Source organism: Sapajus apella, unplaced genomic scaffold, assembly GCF_009761245.1.
Source record: "Sapajus apella isolate SASKATOON/1434 unplaced genomic scaffold, GSC_monkey_1.0 scaffold155, whole genome shotgun sequence".
Classification (NCBI taxonomy): Eukaryota; Metazoa; Chordata; class Mammalia; order Primates; family Cebidae; genus Sapajus; species Sapajus apella.
In genome coordinates, this window is record NW_022437095.1 from 2,567,521 (window position 1) to 2,584,055 (window position 16,535).

The 16,535-nt window shown below is 52.8% G+C and overlaps 1 protein-coding gene and 1 long non-coding RNA gene across 2 annotated transcripts; both read left to right on the forward strand.

Annotated features, from left to right (window-relative positions):
- Nucleotides 1-303: 303 nt before the first annotated feature.
- Nucleotides 304-14,577, forward strand: PFKP (phosphofructokinase, platelet). The gene is made up of 2 exons (XM_032266117.1): nt 304-537; nt 14,393-14,577. Exons 1-2 carry the CDS (start codon nt 426-428, stop codon nt 14,560-14,562), a joined length of 282 nt encoding a protein of 93 aa, XP_032122008.1. The 5' UTR covers nt 304-425; the 3' UTR covers nt 14,563-14,577.
- LOC116541730 lies at nt 3,484-5,472 on the forward strand. Its single transcript, XR_004264916.1, has 2 exons — nt 3,484-4,636; nt 4,672-5,472. It is a non-coding gene; the product is annotated as an uncharacterized LOC116541730 (long non-coding RNA).
- Nucleotides 14,578-16,535: the final 1,958 nt, after the last annotated feature.

Here is a 16,535-nt window from a genome sequence, read left to right on the forward strand (position 1 = left end):
GCGCTCTTGTCCTGTCTAGAGCCGCCAACCTGAGTCGTCCCGCCCACCTGCTAGGCTCCCGCACCTGCGACCCGGCCCCACACGTCGGGACCCCGCCCACCTGTGGCGCTACCCCGCCTCCACGGCTTCCCCCACCTGCGGCGCCACCCCGCCCCCGCCCCCGCCCCCAGCCAAACACTCCCTAGTAGGAGTGCTCGTGCCGGTCGGCTCCCCCGGCCCGGGTCGCGGCCCCGGCCACCGCCGCGCCCGCGCCCCGGCCCCCCGCAGGCCCCTCCCGCGCGTTCGGCCCCGCCCGTCACCGCCCATTGGCGCTGGGGCCAGGCGGGGGCGCGGGCGGGGCGACGGTTCCCAGTCGGGCGCGCGCGGGCAGGGTCCTCATTGCCTGCTGCGCACCCGGGCGAGCAGCTCCTCTCGGCCTCCTCGCCATGGACGCGGACCACTCCCAGGGCCCCAAGGGCTCCTTGCGGAAGCTCCTGGAGCACCTCTCCGGAGCCGGCAAGGCTATCGGCGTGCTGACCAGCGGCGGGGATGCCCAAGGTGCGCGCCCAGCTCCGGGCGGCGAGGGAGGGAGGGACGGACGTTGGGGGGGTGGGCCGGGCGACCGAGATGGGGGAACCGGGGAGAAGAGGAGGGAAGTGAAGGGGGAAACCGGGGAGAGGAGCAGGGAAGCGGTGGGGACCAGAGAGAAGCCCGCCCCGGGGAGGGGTCGGCGGGGGAACCTGCGGCGCGGCCCCGGGGTCCCTGCCGGGCGGGGGCGGGCAGAACGTGGCGGCAGGAGCTTCATCTGGAAGGTGAGTGCGCTTCCCACCTCCCGTGTGTTTTTTGAATCGAGCCCGGCAGAGGGCGTCTCCTGGAGCGCCCTCGGGGTCGTTCTGCCTCGGAGCTGCAGGACTGGGCCGGGCGTCCCCTCTGAGGCTTGGGGACGGCGCGACCGCTTCCTAAGCGGTTCCCCCCAGCTCCGCCCCACGCCACCCGCAGAATGTGGTGGAAGAAACGGCCGGGTCCCCGCGCGCCTCCTATCCCATCGCGCCCCCGCGCGACGAGGGCGGTCCCGGTGCTGCAATGCGGGACGCGGCGGGGTTTGTGCGCCGGTTCCCGCCAGGCGTCTCAGGGGCGGTCCGGCTGCGCCTCGCGTTTCCGCTGGGGGATTTTAAAAAGGGCTTCCTGCGCCCTCCCCGGCTGTCGCCTTCCGGCTCGTGACAAAACCGAAAACTAAAATGGGTCCCGGCCCTCCCTCCCCCTCCCGCCAGTCTCCGTGGACGGGAAGGACCAGGAAGCGGAGACTCCGGGACGTCACCCGCGCGCGGCGTGGGCCCCGGGCTTCCCTGGCCCCGAAACGTGGACGCTGCTCTCAGGGAGGCCCGAGCCTGGGCCACTGACGCGGGCGCGCGCGGAGGGCGTGGAACACGGGAGGGAGGGGACGACTCGGTGACCGCGCGCCCAAGCCCTGGGTGCACGTGGGGGCGCCGGTGCGCGTAATACGAAGTGACCCAGCCCGCGCAGCCCCCGGCTGGTGGATCGGTGCTGCCCGGGCGGACGCAACCCGGGAGGCTTCGCGATCGCGCGGCTGGAGACACGACGGTCCCGAGTCAGGTTTTGATTGTCATTTGCCGGTTTCCTCCTGCGGCGGTTGCGCGGAAAGGCCCGGATGCCGGGTTTCCTCCCGCTTGGGGCCGCGCACTGCACAAGGATGGACCGGGAGGGGCGCGCCGCCCACGGCGCCCGTGACCTTCCCTTCGCCCTTGAGCGCGCGGGCGGGCGCGGGTGCCGCAGGTTGGGGCGCTGTGGGCAGCGCCCCGCCCAACGCGGGCGCCTACGTGATGCCCGGCCCGTCGTCTCCGTGCGCTCGCCGGGCCCGTAGCGCAGCTCCCCAGGGCCAGCGCCCGCCGCCGGAGCGTGGTAAGCCGCGCTGCGGGGGTCCGCGAGAGACCCGGGTGTCAGTGCCAGGCCCCGCCCGGGAGCCCGCCCCCACCCCCCTGCCGCCGCCGCGCTCAGGGGAAGGGCTCTGGAGGTAGCGTTCCAGTAAAACGACTCAGCATCAGCGTTCCTCCTGCAGGGATGGGTTCTCAGAGAAAGAAAGTGTGATGCAGCTGAGGCTGGGATTGGAGAAATAAGGGAGTGAAGTGGAAAGAGCCTGCTCCGCCCCACCTACACCCGCCCGGAGATGTGGGGGGTCCAATGGGGCCGCCTTGGGGCCGGGGCGGGACCAGAGTGGCTTCTCAGTCAAAGGCCTTCAGAAGCAGGAGGGGCACCTTGAGTGACTGACCTTATCCGGGCAGCCAAAGAGAAGAAACCTTTGGCACAGGAAGAGGAACTGATCTCTGGAAGCCACCGGGGCGGGTGGAAGGTCAGAGTTTCAAGGTTGTTTTGGAATTTCGGTGCCGTGGGCCTGTGCGGCGGCTCATCCTTGTCATCTCAGTGCCGTGGGAGGCCGAGGCAGGAGGGTCGCTTGAGCCCAGGCGTTCCAGAGCATCCTGGGCAACACAGTGAGACTCTGTCTACAAAAAATAAAAAGTTAAGAAAAAGAGAAGATGCTGTATGTATTGGGAATATTTATGGGTCATTGTCCAAAAGTTTGCTAAAATGCTTGGGAGTTCGTGACATTAGTATACATTGGCAGAATTACTGTGTTTTCTGTTTCCCTGGTTTTGCCACCTGGAAGGAGTTTTACATATTGGAGGCTAGTAAGCCCACGCCTCTTCTCTTCTGGAGAAAAAGGTACTTTGGAACCCAACATTATGTGGGAACATGGCTTGGCGAGTACAGCCTCGAGTTAATGGGAGACAGCTGCCCTCCGCTCTGCAGGTGGCATCAAATATGGTGGCCTCGAGCCCACATGGGTCACACCTGAGCTGTCCCTGGGGAAGCCCACCACAGTGGGTGGTCTGGGCATTCTTTCCCTGGCAGAGCCGAACCCACAGATTGTTTTGTAGACTCTGTAAACAGCTTTATCCTATAGTGATATGATCTCGAACCGTTTGAGCATTTGGACACGTTTTGTTTTTTTTTTGTTTTTTGAGGAAGTTCACCTCCTGATGTGCTCAGGCAGCCTGCTCTTAGCTGCCACAGACTTACCCTGACAGTAAGTAGGTTACCCCTCCAGAATTTATCAGTTGTGCCCCCATTTCTTTTATCATTTTATTCTGAGTCTATATTAGTACTTGATTTTCCCTGACATAGAAGACTATTGCCATTAGCAAGAAATGAGAGAACACATGAACATTCAAGTATTAATTTCAGGGGAATTTTTTTTCCTTTTTCTTTTTTTTTTTTTTTTTGAGAGGGAGTCTTCGCTCTGTTGCCAGGCTGTAGTGCCGTGGCGCAATCTCAGCTCAGTGCAACCTCTGCCTCTCAGGTTCAAGCAATTCTCCTACCTCAGCCTCCCGAGTAGCTGGGACTACAGATGCGTGCCACCATGCCCAGCTAATTTTTGTATTTTTAGTAGAGACAGGGTTTCGCCATGTTAGCCAGGATGGCCTTGATCTCCTGACCTCGTGATCTGTCTGCCTTGGCTTCCCAAAGTGCTGGGATTACACATGTGAGCCACCACACCCAGCTTAATTTCAGGGTAATTTTCTGTTGGATGTGAAATTATGGTAAAATTGCACACATTAAGATGACCACAGCCACCAGTTGTTGAAACCATTTTTTATACTAGAAGCTTTACAATTCTCATCTCCAAGCCTAAATACATGACCCCCAAGATAGGCATCTCCTCTCTTAGGGAGAAAGACTCACAAAGAGAAGTAACTTAGGTAAGGACATACAGTGCATACGTGGTTGTGGTAGGAGCAAAACAGATGTTAATTCCCAATATTATACTCTTTCGCAGGCCATGAAGAGTACCTAGGCCTGGCGCTGTCACCCAGGCTGGAGAGTGGTGGCACCATCATAGCTCACTGCAGCCTTAAACTCCTGGGCTCAAGTGATATTCTGAATAGCCGGGAAGACAGGAAGGCACCGTCATGACCAGCTAATTTATTTATTTATTTATTTATAGAGACAGGATCTCCCTATGCTGTTGAGGCTGGTCTTGAACTCCTGGCCTCTAGTGATCCTCCTGCCTTGGCCTCCCAAAGGGCTGAGATCACAGGCATGAGCCGTCATGTCAGGCCTCCACCATGTTTTTCAGAGGCCATTCTTGGTGAGGCTGCTTAATTTAGTTAATGCTTGAAAGTGAGCAAAACCCAACCTGCTCAAAATTATACAGATATTCTTTGGATGGCTTTGTTAGGGGAATGGAAAACACCTTTTTATGGTGAGAGGGTCAAGGTGGCAATAATGATATTCAGGCTTAATACCAATGCGATGGGGTGCATTTCCCCCCAGTAGAGTTGGTATTTAATTATAAGATAAAATTGAAAATGTCTTTTCTGTATTCCTGAATCCCCAGGCCTTGAATGAAGAAAGACTATTTCTCAGGCTGGTTTGTGTTTTTTTTTCTACTTCTTTGGGCATCTTCTGTTGTCCTAAGACATGTTTGCAAACTGAAATTGATTTTCACTCAACCTAAAATAAGCTCCACAGCACTGGGTGTTGGCCTTAGCGTGACTAAGTCCCCACCCCCACATAGTACTGCCACACACCAAGAGTGATTTATCGTCTTAGTCACAGGTTGTGGCTTCTGCAGGGCCTGGTTCCGGGAGGAGCTGAGCGGACTGGGAAGTCCAGGCGCATCCTCAGACTGGGCTGATGCGAAGGCTGTGTCCTTTCTCCCTGTGGTGAGGTGAACATCAGTGCAGCATTTATAGAAAGTCCACATAAATTGCGTGAGTGTAAACCTTGCCAGTCGCAGTGAGAATAACTAGCGTTTAGTGACTCCTTGTTCTGTGGCCCTCAGTGGTCCTGGCCACTAACTTATCCCCGCTTTGCCCATGAGCAAGGGAAGCCCCATGTGCACCGGCTTCCCTGAGTCCCCAGAGCTCCGTGGTGGGGCTGGCCTGTGGCTGCAGCAGGGATACTCGAGGCTGCGTGCATCTGTGCCTTCGCTGGTGTCCTTCCCGCGCCCAGCACCATGCCTGGTGCTTGGCAGGAATGCAGGTGTTTGCTGCCTGCCTCTAGCCTGGAGTCTCCACCAAGGAGCAGGAAAGCAGGGGTTCTAGCTGTCTTCTTTATTCATGAAGTCCTTTAGATGAATTCAGCCCTCACTAATCAAAAGTACCTTGTGATCCTCAGGTCAATGTGTGTAAGCTGTTAAGACTTCAAGATTAGAGCCTTAAAACCGTAGTCAGAAGTGTGAGGTTTCAGCTGACTTGACATGCATTAGGTCAATGCCACACATATTTATTGGACAGCGGGCTGGAGCCCTACATGGGTGCCTTTGGTGTCTGAAGCTCTGCTGGCTGTAGAGCCCAGTGAGGTGGGAGGGGACTTGGAGAATAGTGCCATTCTCCTCAGCCCTTCCCTCACCATCCTGAGCACACACGTTCTTTAAGGGGATCTTTTCAGTGTAAAGGGCAGTCATTAATTCTGCAAAAATGACTGGATCAGGGAGGCAGTGTGTTCGAATGATGGTGTCACCCGTGGCACAGTGGGAGATCTGTGTAAAGGCATCATTTTCTGTGAAAGCAAACTGCTTTGTGTGGCATACCCGGATGACCCTTTGAAGCTAGACGTTTTGTCATCTTTCAAAAGAAGCATGCTGTTCCTCTCAGTTACAGAAAACTAAAAGCTTTTGATACAGGACTCCAACTTTTCATCAGGGAAAATTAGGTCTCTCTAAATAAGCTCTGCCCGTCTGATGGACTGTCAGAAGCAATTAAAATCAGGAAGATGAAGATACGGTAACAGCACAGTCAGAGGAAAGGTCAGGGTACCAGGTTGCACATCCACAGTGCGGTTCTGCTGAGAACGCCCTGGAGGAGGGCTGCACGTCATGGTTGGGTTGCTTTTTGTGTTTCTTTTGCACAAAACCTTTCTGGGGATGTGGTTTTGTTTGTGACAGAGGATCTGCCCAGAGGCTGCACTTGCCCTCCCCACGCCTGGGTTCTCTCCGTCTTCACCCCCTACTCCCAGCGCTTTGTTTGGAATTGCAGTCATTGTGCTTGTCAGGATGTAAGAGGCAGCCAGACACACAGCAGACCAGAACTCTGAGAGGCAGAGGCTTATTTATAACTGGGCCCGGCCCTGCTGTCTCGAGTGCTGAGATAAGGTCTCGCTGTTTTCCTTTGCAGAATGGAGGCATCACTCAGTCTGTCTTCTCTCCCTGTCTCCTTCTTCCCTGCCCTCTTCCCTAACACACGTCCGCAGTGAAAGTCTTCAGGAGACAAAGGAGAAAAGGCTGCACTGTGCTGGGCCCCCAGCCCCAGGGCCCGTTTGCTATCTTCCCAGCTTCCTGTGCCCTGAGCCACGTGGGGGAGCCTGCGGAGGTGCAGATACTGACTGCATGGGACAGAGCGAGGCTCCGACTCTCTCGGGGAGGGCACCTGTGCTGCGGGTCTACCTGGGGCCAGGGGGGCAGTTTGCAAGTCCAGTAAGATCAGCTTCTCCAGGTTTCTCCAATGGGAGACCCTCAGGAGTCCCGTGAGATTGTTTTCTGACTTTGACGAGGGTTTTGACACAGAAGATTCATTCATATAGGACCCCTGTCTAAATGTGCATCTCTAAATGAAATCTGATCTGAAGTTTTCTGAATGGAAAACGATGGAAAGCGTGGCATGCAGTAACCTCGGGGAGTCATTCCTTCACGTCTTTTCAGCTGTGGGTTAGTACAATTAACTGCAACCTCCGCCTCCCAGGTTCAAGTGACTTTCCTGTCCCAGCCTCCCAGGTAGCTGGGATTACAGGTGTGTGCCATCATGCCTGCCTAATTTTTTTTTTTTGTATTTTTAGTAGAGACAGTGTTTCACGGTGTGGGTCAGGCTGGTCTCAAACTCCTGACCTCAAGTGATCCACCCACCTTGGCCTTAGAAAGTGCTGGGATTACATGCATGAGCCTTTTCGCCCCACCTTATTTCCGTGTTTCTGTAATCTTCAAGCACATTAACGGACCGGCTTTAGGTGAGTCAGGGCAGGCTTTCGGCAAAAGAGCCACACCCTTTCCTCCCAGAGCTGTCCCTCCTGTGGTAGGGACCTGTGAGGAAAAGCTCTTGTCTTCTGAAAGCGCCCAGGGGAGCCTCTGGTTGGGGCCTTTGACCTGAGCTGATGGTGAGGGAGGAGTTGGTAGAGGAGGGTAGGCCAGCGGAGGACTTTGGATTTGCCTGGGGTGAGCTGGGAAGCAGGTGGAGGTGACTGACTGCCTCCCATAAGGGTGGCTTTGTGGAGAGGAGGGGAGGGGAGGCCGAGAGTTTAGGGTCTCACAAGGAGCAGGCCATAGATGGAAGGTTGTGGGATGGGGCACGTGGCAGGACAGCCCTGTGCCCACAGACACACCCCACCGAGCAAGCTGGGGGTGTGTCAGGGTGTGGGGTAAATGAGTGCTCAGTTATTGCAGCTAGAAAGCAGAGCCTGTGCGCTGTGGCAGACACAGGCAGGTAGGGGGAAAGGAGAATCTTCATAGCAGTGCTTAGAAAAGCGAAAAACGGGAAAGGCAGCAACATGCGATCAACAGGAGACTAATTCCATGATGGCAGCGTTTAATAAGGAGCTTTGTGGTGGCCTGTCAGGAGGTACAGAGGACACTCAAGCGCAGTACTGAACAGCAGACTCCAGAGCAGCTCTGCACAGCAGAGCCCGCTGGGGCCAGGGGGCAGTTTTCACGTCCAGGCAGATCAGCATCTTGGTTTTCTCCAATGGGAGAATCCCCCAGGAGTGAGGCTTGCATGGGTGGCCTGTTATATATGCAATTTAAAATGATTTAGTTGCCACATTAAAGAAAGGCTGGGGGTGGAGCAGGGATGCTGGGTGCCATGACTCATGCCTATACTGCTGGCACTTTGGGAGCCCAAGGCAGGTGGATCACTTGAGCCCAGGAGTTTGAGGCCAGTCTGGGCAACATGGCAAGACCCAGTCTCTACAAAAAATAAAAAACAATTAGTCTGGTGTGATGGCGTACACCGATAGTCCCAGCTGTGTGGGAGGTTGAGATGGGAGGATAGCCTGAGCCCAGGAATTGGAGGCTGCAGTGAGCTGTGACTGCACCAGTCCACTCCAGCCTGGGCAACACGGTGAGACACTATCTCAAACAAACAAACAAACAAACAAAAAGGTAAAAAACTGGCAACTCGCTATTTTAATAATTATTGTATTGATTATTAATATTTTACACCATTTTCCATACTAAGTCTTTGAAACCTAGTGTCTACAGAAGCTTACAGCACACAGCACATCTCCATGTGGACGAGATGCACGTGGCCAACGGCTCCTCTGAGGGACAGTGTGGTCACGGCAATGGGTGGCGTATGCTGTCTGTATTTAGAAGGTCCCCAATGCGGGAGTTTCTTCACGGGCTCTGAGGGATGTGCAGGGAGGGCTGACCCTGTCCCGGCCCGCAGAGGATGCTAGAATGCAGCGGGATGCCGCCGCGCCCCTGACCCAGCCCCTCTGCTGCCCGAGCTCTTTCCCAGATGTCCATTTGGCTAACGCCCCTCACCTTCCCTTCCCGTCTTTCCCCAAACGTCACTCTCAGGCAGGTCTGCTGGCACTCGGTTGTCACTGGCAGCCCCTCCCTGTCCACCACACTCTCAACAGCCCCCACCCCCACCCTGCTTGTCATTCTCTCCTTAGCGCTTAGGGTTATGCGTCCGTTTGCATCATGCATTTGTTCGCTGTGTTTCTGGCTTTCGGGTCTCTTCTGATCAGAACAAGCTCCACCAGGGCCAGAAGCTTCCCATTTTGTCACTGATGCATCCACACGGCGCCCTGCAGAGGCAGCACTTGGGAGGCCGAGCTGGACAGTGGGCCGGTGGTCGAGTGAAGACCCCTACAGATTTATCGAAAGCCCTCCCCTGACCCTACCAGAAGACACGGTGGTCTGCACAGTCCCGGAAGTCAGAAAGGCTCCCGGCTCGATGACATTGAACTGGGTTTGGGGGCGGGGGGAGCACCTTGACAGAATGCCCCTTGGCATCGCACCTCTCCTTGCCTACATTATCCCGACATTATCAAATGAGAGAGAAGAAGCTAGGAGAAGCTTTGGCAGCAGGAGTGATACCAGTGCTGTGTGTGCTCATTTTTCAACAAACCAGCGGGAGGAGTGGGCCGACTGACTCTATTTCTCAAAAAGAGTTGGTGCATTGAAATTACAACTGAGTGAGCAGGAGTGTGGGAAAATTCGGGAAAAGCGGTTCAGTGCTGGAAGAGAAGGTGAGGCTGGGAGCTTCATTACTCCAGACAATGGGGGAGGTAAAAGGATAGAATCCATCTATTTCTTATTTTTATTGATTTTTTAAAAATACAACTTAGGGCCAGGCGCGGTGGCTCAGGCCTGTAATCCTGGCACTTTGGGAGGCCGAGGAGGGCGGATCGCCTGAGGTCAGGAGTTGGAGACCAGCCTGGCCAGCATGGTGAAACCCTGTCTCTACTAAAAATAAAAAATTAGCCAGGTATGGTGGTGCATGCCGGTAATCCCAGCTACTTGAGAGGCTGAGGCAGGAAAATCGCTTGAGCCTGGGGGGCGTGGTGAGGGGGGCGTAGGCGGAGGTTGCAGTGAGCCGAGATTGCACCACTGCACTCCAGCCTGGGCAACAAGAGGGAAACTCCATCTCAAACAAACAAGCAAAAAATACAATTTAGATTTTATCAGAGCAGATTCCCAGGAAGCTGAGATTTGTAAACTGGGAAATCTAGGTCTTCCAATTAGCCAGGAAATAAGGATGACCTGACTCGCTCTTGCTAAGCCCTGCTGTGCACCAGGGATGACTCTGCCTAAGGAAGAAGTGGTCTTGTGACTCTCTCACCTGCACTGTGGTATAGTGAAGTCTGTCCTATCAAGAAAGAGAGTTAATGATCCGTCCTGTCTGTTGCAGTTAGAGTAACGACCACATATTTCCTAGGTAACTGCTCCCTTATTATCTCCAGATTTATTTTTGGTTCTCATAATAAGAAGATCACTTCCCCGGAAACTGGGGTTTTTTGGGAATTAGGAAGGGGTGTTTTTCCAAATGTTAAGGTTCCTGCATGGTAGGAAAATGTTTTCTCCTGGAAATCCTTAGGAAATCTGTCTGATACCTGGGTTGAGCTCCCAAAACCAAAACAAAATGAGATGGACTAGCCCCAGGATGCCGGAGCTGATGAGACAAACGGTAGCTTGAGTGTGTGGAGTGAAAGACTCTGAAGCTGCCCTTCGTCCCAAATGGCCATGTGCCGGGGCAGCCTAAGGAAATGGCGAACCTGGCGACATTTGCTTGTGAGCCTGGAAAGCCCAAATTGCAAGTTCGCACCTGTGAACCCGTGAGGCTGGGAAAGACCGCATCGCAAGCACGCGAGCCTTCGCCCCCGTCCTGTGGGTGACAGAGCCCCTCAGTAAATGCTGACTTTTCTCCCCTTTGCATTTGTCCACCAGCATTCTCCTCCCTCCAAAGCCAACACTGAGTGTTCCTGGCGCTTCCTCAGGTTTCACCCTACAGGACCCAGCGTGAAGCAAGGATTTGCAGTGCTCACTCTACGGCAGTTCAGAGGGAGGGCTTAGAACCAAGCAGGCCCCACCCCGGGCCGTTCAATGAGCTTTTGGTCTCCAGCAGGCATCGTTTTCCTTCAAGCTCCCATTGGTGACTCTAAGGCACAGTCCTTGTCATAGAGGAAAGTAGGAAGTCTTTAGAGGTAAAATGAAATAAGACTAGGATTTACACTGCAGCTTCTCCCCTTACTGATGTTGTTACCTTCCGGTAATCAGTTTATGCCCTGCAGAGCCTTTCCCCTCCCTCTTTCTCATCCCTCCAGGGAGGTGTCAGAGCTCCACTGGCTTCCTGTGAGAATCATCCAGGCCAGGGCTCTGGCTGTGGGTGTGCCATAAGCAAGGGGCACCCTGCAGGGCCCTACTAAGTGCTGCCAGCCCCTGAGCTCAAGGGGAACCCATGAATAAAAGCCCTTTGCAGTGTAGGACTCCATCCCACCAACGTGCAAGAGAACAGAAGTCCTTTCAGGACCTAGAACTGTATCTTTAAGAGTGTGGTACCCCCATCACCTAGAAATTGCTAGAAATGTAGGTTCTCAGTCTCCCTCTCCACCTGTGAAACCCTAGGGGCAGCCCAACTACGGGTCCCCAGTGGGGTCGGGGCAGGGCAGTGGGGGGGGGTCGGCTACTGATGGTGAGCTTCTGCTTGAAGGGTGGTGTCATGATTCTTTCCAGGTGGGTGCAGGTGAGCCCACGGGGGTGGGGGAGGTGGGGAGAATCCAGGCAGGGACTTCAGGGACTGAGTTTAGTGCTGGTGTGCGTTTTTACTCTGCGGGAGTCTCCTGGGGTTACCTTGTGTATCATGTCCAGCTTTTTTTTTTTTTTTTGAGATGGAGTCTCACTCTGTTGCCAAACTGGAATGCAGTGGCATGATCTCTTCTCACAGCATCCTCTGCCTCCTGGGTTCAAGTGATTCTCATGCCTCAGCCTCCTGGGTAGCTGAGACTGCAGGCCTACGCTAATTTTGGTATTTCTATAGAGACAGGGTTTCACCACGTTGGCCAGGATGGTCTCAATCTCTTGACCTCTTGATCTGCCCACCTCGGCCTCCCAACGTGCTGGGATTACTACAGGCATGGGCCATCATGCCTGGCCATGCTCAGCTTTTAAAAATTTTATTCCTTCTGCTATTTCTTTCCACTTACATTTTCTAAAATTCCCAAGTTCTTCATCATTCCTTTATGAAAGACCAGGTGGGCATGGTGGGAACGAGGTCTTCAGAGAGCAGGGGGCAGAGGAGGAGCAGGGGGAGGAGCGGGGCGGGGCGGGGGAGGAGCAGGGCCCAAGGGCTGCCACCAGGTCTTAGAGTTGTGCTTCTTCATCACCTGCTTCCCAGTGTTGGCACAGGCTCAGTGTTTGGTGGTTAATTCATCCATCAGAGTGACCATAGCATAAGGTCCTGGAGCCAGAGCTGTGCCTCAGCCCCTCGAGTTGAAGAGTCCAGGCACTGTCAAGCCTGCCTATTGGAGAGATGGGTGAGAATGTCCCACAGGTGTGAGGCCAAGGGGGCGGGAGGCTCCGTCCTGCCAGGAATAAACGGAATCAGGTGGGAGGCAAGCCAGGCGGTCTTCCTGGGAGGTGCCAGAGCCCGGAAGTGGAGGATGAGGAAGAGCGTCCGAGCAAGAGCGCCGGCAGGGCTGCCACCCAGGCTCAGGGACAGGAGGCTCCGAGTGCCGCCAGACAGGTAGGAGGTCCCTGGGCATGGCCAGGAGCTCAGGGGAGCTTGGCTTTTCTTCCTGTAGCCCTGGGAACCAGGAGGAAAGCGGTCACATTTGTGCTTTAGAAGAGAACGTTGAAAGTGGTACGGAAGCCATCTCGGACGTGGTGTCGAGCGTAGAAAGAAAGAACGTGTGAAGCTCCACAGGACACGGCGGCCAGCACTGGCCCCAGACCCAGTTCTCCAAGGGGGTGGGGCTTGTGTGACCATGACTCACTTGTATTTTTTCTAAACAAGAAGAATGTACTCATAATTTACTTGCATAAAAGCCAGTGGAAGAGAAAATGCTGTTGTAATGATTCTGGCCGCAGCGTGGCTCACGTCAGAGGGAGCTGGGCATTTGGGGGCAGCGCTGGGAGAAGGTGTCCATTGTGTGGGCTGGAGCTAGCAAGGGTGTTGGCAGCGTTCAGCGCCAGTGACAGAGAAGAAAGTGGTGCTGTTTGGCAGGAGAGCGCGTACAGCGGGCGGAGGAAATGGCCAGGTGAGCCGACCTGCTGCATTTTGAAACACTGAGTTTGATGTTCTTGAGAGGTGGCCACTAGTTAATCAGCAGGTCATTAGAGTTTTTCATGTTATAAACTAGGTTTGAATATGATGTAAATAAGACTATGTCATATATATCTATGCACGCATACGTATTAGACACGTAGTAAACACGCATTTACCCCTAAAATAGGTTTTCTCACTCAGAATTGTCAACTTTCAGAAGCAATGGGTACCCCAGCATCGCCGACCTGGCCCAGCGGCATTTCAGGTTTTTTAAGCGTCTTCTGAGCGGGTGGCCGTCCAAGCGCACGTAGCCTGCCTCTGTGTCACGGACGCCCCTGCAGGACCACGGTCCTTTCATTTGTGGCTCATTGACTGGAAGCATCCCTTGCTTCACAGCCCACGAACTGCAGCATCGTTAAGATGGGCGCTCTCAGGTGTGTCTGGGAGCAGAGGCACTGAAAGCTCAGGTGCTCCTCATCCTTCAGCAGCAGCGCTGCGTGGTTGTGGGTGCAGGCCTCGTGCCTTTTAACTGCTCTCCTGATGGGCCTGAGCTCCTTAGCCACGACAGCGAGACAGACCCTCCAGGCCCCAGAGGTAGCTCTGAGACACAAGCGGCTTCAGCTCCCTGGACCACAGTGGAGAGGGAGGTGGAGGCTAGCACAGATATATGATGATACATTGTATAACATCTGCTGCTGAGGAGATGGGGCTAAAAGGCTTATAAGTTGATACATTGTATAACATTGTCTGAGATGGAGGCCAATGACTTACATGTCGATACGTTGTATAATTTTTTTTTAAGTGGAGGGTCTCCCTTCATGAGGTGTGGTTATTTATAATATGCCGGTTTATTTTAACTTTACTGATCATAAAACTAATATGCCGGTTTCTTTTAACTTTATTGATCATTCGACTTGTTTTCTGTTGAAGCCCATTACCTAATTTTTTTTTTTTTTTTGATGTAGTCTTTTTCTCTGCCGCCCCAGCTGAAGTGCAATGGTGCAATCTCTGCTCACTGCAACCTCCACCTCCTGGTTCAAGCGATTCTCCTACCTCAGCCTCCTGAGTAGCTGGGACTACAGATGCATGCCCAGCTAATTTTTAGTAGAGATGGGGTTTCACCATATTGGCCATGCTGGTCTCGAACTCCTGACCTTGTGATCTGCCCACCTCGACCTCCAAAAGTGCTGGGATTACAAGCGTGAGCCACGGTGCCCAGGCAATTTTTTTTTTTTTTTTTTTTTTACAGCGGTAGTTGGTGATGAGATGATCCATTTTTTATCTCCTTCTCTTATCACACACAGAATGTCGCTAGCTGCAAATAAACATCTGTTCTGCATGTTGTTCGGTTGGATGGAGTGGCCTACAATTTGGTACTGAGCTCAGGCAGTGATGTTTTGAACAGAAAGTCCTCCAGGCTCCTAGACTCAGCCTGGGCGTAGGGCACCCTGCATTGCATTGGCTGTATCTTTTAGTCCTTACCCTCATCCCAGAGAGCTGTACGTACCCATCTCTTGTGTAAGGAAATGAGGGCATTGAGAAGTTACAGAACAGACCCATGGTCCTGGGTCCTGAGTGGCAGAGCCGGAATTGCTGAGGCCCTTCAGTGACTCTTGCTCCTGTTTCCTCTGCAGGTATGAACGCTGCTGTGCGCGCCGTGGTGCGCATGGGTATCTACGTGGGGGCCAAGGTGTACTTCATCTACGAGGTCAGTGCCTGCCCCACACTCCCTGTTGCTCTTCCTTCCACCTGCCCAGAGCCCTGCAGTCACTGGCGTGTGCTCACCCCTGCCTCCTGCTGCTGAGCAAGCCAGGTCCTGCCTGCCAGGGTCCTTCCCCAGCCCACAGGAGCCCTGATGGGGGCTGTTTACATAGGGCGCTGTACTTTCTGGTCTCCAGGGACGGATGCCTGGTCTGTGAGGCTTTTGTTAGGAAGTGAGGGGAGAAAGGAGAGGGAGCCCCAAAAGCCATGCTCTTCTTATTTTTAGATAGTCTTGCTCTGTCATCCAGCCTGGAGTGCAGAGGCGTGATCTTGGCTCATTGCAACCTCCCAGGTCAAGTGATTTTCTGCCTCAGCCTCAAGAGTAGTTGCAATTACAGGCGCCTGCCACCATGCCGAGCGAATTTTTTTGTATTTTTAGTAGAGAAGCGGTCTCACCATGTTGGCCAAGCTGGTCTCAAACTTCTGTCCTCAAGCAGTCTACATGCCTTGGCCCCCCAAAGTTTTGGGATTACAGGCATGAGCCACTGTGCCCAGCTCCAAAAGGCCATTTTGATATCAACTTCCTGGTGTTGATTTCTAAGATTAGAGATCAACCAATGGTCTCTTAATTGGTTGTATTGGTAGATTGGTTGTATTTGTTTGAGGCTCTCATTGCTATAGAAGTGATTTGTAGGCTGAATTAGAATAAGCATTTAGAGAAATGGGGAACAACAGCCCCTTTGAGCTTTTCATTATTAATGTAAAAAAAAAAAAAAAAAAAAAAAAAAAAAAAACCACACCTATGCCAGCTGATGTGTTACTTCAGAATGAAGAGTCTTCAATTAAATAGCAGGGAGAACTCCCTATCTGCTGCATTTGAAGTCCTGGCAACTTAAGACTAAAAAGCATTTGAAGGGAAGGCACCAATAGAGTTTGGATCACAGTATTTATTTCAGAAATTATTAGGAAAAAATTTAATGTTTAAATTTCTAAAACCTATTTTTTAAATTTAAGTTCTGGGTACATGTGCAGAATGTGCAGGTTTGTTACATAAGTATATACATGCCATGGTGGTTTGCTGCATCCTTCCCCCCGTCACCTACATTAGGTATTTCTGCTAATGTTATCCCTCCCCATCCCCCTGCCCCCTGCTATCCCTCCCCTAGCTCCCCCACTCCACAACAGGCCCCAGGGTGTGATGCTCCCCTGCCTTTAAAAATGAGAAGTGGGTATTTTTAAAAATTCATTTAATGTCTCCAAAATGACTGTTAGTGTTTTAGTCTGATTTCCCTCAGTGCGATGTATGTAAAAGACTGGGAGGAAATACATTATTAAAAGTATAGCAGACATGTTTTGTATACTGTGTTTTTCATCTATATTACAGCGTTGTGATTATATGATGACTTTTTCTATGTAGATTCCACAACTGTCGCTTTAAATGTCAGCATACTGTCCCACTGAATTGATGTCATGCGTGGACCCTGTATTCCACCATCCCCCTGGTATTGCGCCATTTAGTTTTCTTCCTATTTTTTAAGCTGCTAAGATCTATGTTAATATTCAAAGCAATTTGATGTTTTGAGTTATTATGTAATACCTTGGCCCAAAGATTGGGCAGTGAGTACGATAAAAGGGCCAGTCGTCATCGCTGCTTGGGATGGTTCTTGCCTCACTGATTCCTGAAACCTGCCCAGCCCCGACCCAGCCCTGCGCAGGGAAGGCGAGGTACCAGCTCCCCATGACGATGCTGTGTGTGGCTCCGTGTGGCTGCCTCTGAGCCCTGGTGTGGATTCCCCTGTCTGTTTTCTAAGCTCTCTTCCCCTTTGGTGAAATGTCTGCTGCTCTTATTCTGTGTTCATTTGTGCATTCTATCCATTTGTTTATCATTTGCTGGGAAGATTTTTTTTCTTCTATTTTTGGCTTGCTTTTATTAAACTGGTTATGTGGTTATTGTTTGCATTTATCTGATTTGGGCAATTTTAACAGTAGGTCTAACTGTAGCATTACCAGGCTGCTGTTTTTATCATTTTATACTTGGGTCTTTTTTTTTTTTTTTTTTTTTTTTTTTTTTTTTTT